The 5,151-nt window shown below is 34.5% G+C and overlaps 2 protein-coding genes and 1 long non-coding RNA gene across 5 annotated transcripts; all 3 read right to left on the bottom strand.

The window, feature by feature from the left end:
* Positions 1–306: 306 nt before the first annotated feature.
* On the bottom strand, positions 307–1,152 carry LOC113475503. The gene is made up of 2 exons (XR_003397249.1): positions 859–1,152; positions 307–577 (listed from the first exon to the last, which is right to left on the bottom strand). It is a non-coding gene; the product is annotated as an uncharacterized LOC113475503 (long non-coding RNA).
* A 218-nt stretch (positions 1,153–1,370) lies between these two features.
* Positions 1,371–2,626, bottom strand: LOC113475502 (C-type lectin domain family 18 member C-like). Of its 2 annotated transcripts, none has more exons than XR_003397248.1 (2): positions 1,926–2,626; positions 1,371–1,852 (listed from the first exon to the last, which is right to left on the bottom strand). XR_003397248.1 is itself a non-coding variant. In XM_026839689.1 (2 exons), exons 1-2 carry the CDS (start codon positions 2,143–2,145, stop codon positions 1,599–1,601), a joined length of 468 nt encoding a protein of 155 aa, XP_026695490.1. In that variant the 5' UTR covers positions 2,146–2,626; the 3' UTR covers positions 1,374–1,598. The 2 variants fall into 2 exon arrangements, 1 of the variants encoding a protein (XP_026695490.1); XM_026839689.1 differs by having other exon boundaries at positions 1,374–1,846.
* Positions 2,627–2,762: 136 nt separating this feature from the next.
* On the bottom strand, positions 2,763–5,145 carry LOC108950714. 2 transcript variants are annotated; one of them, XM_026839687.1, is made up of 3 exons: positions 4,130–5,145; positions 3,752–3,807; positions 2,763–3,201 (listed from the first exon to the last, which is right to left on the bottom strand). In XM_026839687.1, exons 1-3 carry the CDS (start codon positions 4,222–4,224, stop codon positions 2,924–2,926), a joined length of 429 nt encoding a protein of 142 aa, XP_026695488.1. In that variant the 5' UTR covers positions 4,225–5,145; the 3' UTR covers positions 2,763–2,923. The 2 variants fall into 2 exon arrangements, with proteins under 2 accessions (XP_026695488.1, XP_026695487.1); XM_026839686.1 differs by having other exon boundaries at positions 2,763–3,207.
* Positions 5,146–5,151: the final 6 nt, after the last annotated feature.

Below are 5,151 nucleotides of genomic sequence, written 5' to 3' on the forward strand. Positions count from 1 at the left end.
AGATCAATACAAGTCTTATCTAAACAGTACGTGGGTCTGAATGATTAATTTGACGCGTAGTTTAAATTAGCGTGGGATTATGAAAGTTTCGCTTTAACAAGTGTTATCTTAACTATTCGTAATATGTTTTTTGTTGATTACATGAATAAATGAATAAATAAATGTAATTTATTTTTTTCCTTACATGGCTGGAAAACCACAGTCTTAAAACACGGGTGTTCTGTTTCATACACCTCGTGTCAGCTTACGTGTTACCAAGTATGTTACTTTTACACCGTGGATTCAATGTAGCGTTTTTTAACTAACCTGCAATACTTAATGTATATTATTCCACAAATTACTAGGACAACTATTGCTCCAACACCGATCATTGCATAAACAACCACTCTTGTACCGCTCGTTCCGCTGGTACCACTCGTCCCGCTCGTTCCGCTGGTACCACTCGTCCCGCTCGTTCCGCTTGTTCCGCTTGTGCCGCTCGTTCCGCTCGTACCGCTCGTTCCGCTCGTACCGCTCGTTCCGCTTGTAGCGCTCGTAGCGCTCGTAGGTGCTTTATTCATTGTTGCAGGAGTGTTGTCTATTTGTATGGGTAATATTGTAAACAATAAGAACAAATATATTAAGTGGAATAAATGGTAGTTGTAATGGTAACTTTTTTGAGAACAAATACTTTAAAAATCATTAAATAACTCCCATTGCCCATAAAAAGTGGAATATTAAAAACAAACTTTGGTATAAAGTACTGTATAGTAATAAGTTGGGACTCCTTTACGCATAATATCCAAGTATCCTGATCGCGATTTTAAACAATTAACAACGGTCTATTTTAATGGATAACGGTACTTTTTACTTACGTACCTGTTGTATGAAAGTTGTTTACAGTTGATCTAATATTTTCGGTTGTTGTTATTCGTTTTGATGTCAACAAAACTTCTGTTGTTATTTGTTCAGTTGTAACAGCTATAGTAGTGGTTGTGGGAGCTGTATTAGTTGTTGTTGTAGGAGCTATTGTTGTGGGCAGGTTTCCTATTATGATGGATTATTGAAATTAAGAAATATTTCAATTTTGTACAAAAATAAAATCAACTGGCTATCTTTGGGAAACTATGTAATAGTGACTTTTTTAGTTGTCTCTTCGATCACGGTAGCAAAGATTTAGAAATATTTTAAACGAAAAGACAGGATTTTGCGACCAAACAACAGTTGTTAAAACACGCTTACAGTTAAAAACATATTTACAGTTAATTAAAAGAAAATAAGCGTGGTCGCTAGACCTAGCGGACAGACAAGCGATTTATGTTTAATTAAGTTTAACTTCTGGTAGAAACAAAACGGTGCGTAAAGACACGACTCGTACAATGGGGGTCGGCTTTAAAGAGCATTGACCCAAAGATTGGGCCCTGATGGAAAAAGAAAAACCTCAAAAATAAATTCCACCTATAGTGCACAGTGAACAGTCTCTGTGGAACACTTGTAGTTGTAAAAGAAGTGCATTACTGTAATACACAAGAAATTAGATATAAGAATAAATACGAGATAATGAATGCGTAAAAATACAATATGAGAAAAGAAAGATATGAACAATACTTGTAGGAATGTTAATCAATATAGAGCTTACTTTGGCAAATATAACGATGTGTACTACTGCACTTTTCAATCTTCCATTTAAATAAAACATTTAATGCAGAGTGGTATCCCATGACAACACAAAGTTTCCTTGAGTCGTAGACGTCATCAAGATCATCCCAATAAGTGAAGACCGATGTATCAGTTGTTGTACCATCCGACCATTGCAATGTAGTTGAACTGATACGACTCAAACCAATGTAGAATGAATATGGTCTACCTATTGCTTAGAATACAATCTTATAATTCCAATTAACGGCTTTAAACAGAATAACCTTTACGGGTTAATCAATGCTCACCTGATAAATTTGTAGTATTTATATTTTTGACAAGAAAGTCCTGAATTCGTTGAGATTTAACAGCAGCTAAAATGGCGTTCATTCTTATACAGCCCGCGATTGCGCCATTTTCACTAATTGCTGTATACTCAAAGTAATATTCGATGCCATCAAGTTGATGCCAATTAGCAGTGGTTGATGTTACGACGATCAAATTTAACACAATCAAAACAGTCAGCATAATTTTGTGCAACTAACTGTTCCGGTTTATCCCTGTACCCTAATATCTAATAATGACATTATACATAGCGATTACCAGCCAACTATAAAGTAGCGCAAAACACATAGTAGTATAGTAATACACACAGACTAAGTAATACACACAATTATATAACGCATATGACTTCCTCTTTGTAACTGCAATCTGCTAGTTATAGCATTACACACGAACTGTCTAACACGCCTTCGAGGAATTTAGTACAACCCACACGTGATGTAATGTCGTCCGGTGGCGTGACGCAACTTAGGTATATACACAAATCAATTAACATAGGAAACCTGGAACGCAGCATTTATTACATATGCCATCAAGTTATAGTTACATTTTTATAGTTACGAATATAGTTCTGCGGGATAAGATGGGACGCCTTTAGCATATAACCAAATATCCTGATCGTGTTTTAAACAATTAACAACGGTCTGTGGGATTCGTAAGGATACGATTTTATAATTCTTTGAATGTAGTTTGTTTACTACCAAATGGGAGGAGATAATAGAATGAAAAGCTGCCCCATTTCCCCCCCCCCCACCCCTACTATATATTCAAATAATGTAAAAAAAATAATACACACAAATAAGACGATTTCTGTAAAAAGATTAATACAATAAAAACAAAGATGTTCGTTTTTAGGTTTTTTCATTAACAAAGCATGTATGTTGATTGACTACATAAATCATACAGTGTTACACTTGTTTTAACCTTGAAATAAAATATATTTTACAAGCTTGTTTTACTTCTTTTATGTCTTTTTCTTTTTCACAACTTGAGCGTAAACATCTTCTATTGAATCCTCACGACTGCTGTCGTCTGTTTCGCTTTGACCATTATCTGCGCTTGCATTGTCTGGAGTGCAATCATACACCGCTGCTTCAGCATGAAATTCAACATTTGGGGCGACATAGCTTGCAGAGGCATCGGCACAACTGTACACGGGATCTACTTTGTCGGCTTCTTCGTATAGATCTTGAATTGGTTCAGCAGATGTTCCGTACAATACATTGTCAACCACAACTGGACCTTCGCCTATATATAGCATATATTAATATTACTCACATACGTGGTAGCTCGTAAGCGGGCCTGAGGTGTACGAAACATCTGCATTATGACCACTGTCATTGGCCCGCCACTCAAAGACGTATATAAGTTGCAATCATTATTTGTTCATAATTTTATTACAATTATATTGTAGTAAAATATAAGCGAAAATGAATGTGTATAAAATAAAACACTCGTGTAATAACGAGCAATGTTACCTCGCCATTCGTGGAAAAATGAGTGAAATTCATTCGTTGTTGTAATTTATTAGCGTTTTTTTGTAAAAAAAGTCATTAAACCCAGAATTGTGGAATGTTAGGATTTGGGTTTTCGTAATGGGTTACGATATACCTAATATCAATTTGAGTAACGTTTGTCAAGTTATAACGACAAAGTGAGGAGCGCATTGCCGTGACGAAAACAAATAGTTAAAACGTTAGTAGATTTAATGGAGCACAAATTTGTTTTAACCATAGCATATTAAAACACAAACGTTTGGCTTCAAAAAGTTTTATAATTGTTAATTTTTTACCTTCTTCAGAACCAGAGTTTCTCTCGTCGACGTTATAAGTCGTAGGTTTGTTGTTTCTGTAAGACGAGATTAACATGCTTATATATCGTATGCATGCTTATACAAGGTATGTGTTCTTATACATCGTATGTATGCTTATAGATCGTATGCGTGCTTATCCATCGTATAAATGCTTATACATCGTATGCATGCTTACATCAATACAAGTCTTATCTAAACAGCGTCTGGTTTAGAACGTTCCATATGACGTGTAGCTTTAATTAGCGTAGGTTTAATACAGTTTCGATTTAACAAGTGTTATCTTTACTGTTCATATTATGACGCTTGTTATTCTTTTACCCTCCCTGAGGAAATCAATATACATTAAATAAGACCAACCTGTAACACTTGATGTAGATTATTCCACATATTACAAGGACAACTATTGCTCCAACACCGATCATTGCATAACCAATCACGCTTGTATCGCTCATAAGTGCTATATTCGCTATAGCGGAACTTGTTTCTGTAAATTGTAAACAAACAAAACAGCTAAAACACCGAGACACTCTTGGACTGATAAAATAGTCATTTAGCTAAAATTTCTCTAATGTAAGAACTATGATAGGCCTATACTTTTAAAAATTCCCACCATATCAATATACAATGGGATATAGGGCTGTACTGCTTTATAATTAATAAAAATCAACTGTTCTTTTCCGAAGAACAATGTGATTCTGATATATACACTAAACCTGCAAATTCTATATATATATCGATTTTATACCTACCCAATGTATCAAAATTGTTATCAGTGGTCGTCTTAGATTCGATTGACTGTTGTATTGAAACCAGCGAAACCTCTGATGTTACTGTTTGTTCAGTTGCAAGAGCCGTACTTGTTATTTTTAATAATGTAGGTGTAAGTGTAGTTGTTGTAGGTGCTATTGGTGTTGTTGGTATGTTTCCTATTTTAATAGTTCAATTCACAAAACAACAATCAATTATATAAACTTAATTTACTAAGCGTTTATACAATTTAAAATAAAAATATTAAATTAATAAATTTACTTTGACAAATATAACGATGTTTTGCTGCAATATTTATTCTTTTATCACAATGTTCAATCTTCCATTTAAAATCATTCAAACCATCTTTCCATCCCACAGTAACACAGAGTTTACTGGAATCGTAGTCGTCATCAAGACCATCCCAATTAGTGAAGACCGATTTATCAGTTGTTGTACCATCCGACCATTGCAATGTATTTGGACCAGTACGACTCAAACCAATGTAGAATGAATATGGCCAAGCTAAAACAGAATTCGACACCACTTACATTCAAACAAATATTATCTTGTTACTAATCTTAATACCTGATAAATGTCCAATATTTTTTACGAGAAAATCTTGAATTCGT

Source organism: Ciona intestinalis, unplaced genomic scaffold (genome assembly GCF_000224145.3).
Source record: "Ciona intestinalis unplaced genomic scaffold, KH HT000675.1, whole genome shotgun sequence".
NCBI classification, from domain to species: domain Eukaryota; kingdom Metazoa; phylum Chordata; class Ascidiacea; order Phlebobranchia; family Cionidae; genus Ciona; species Ciona intestinalis.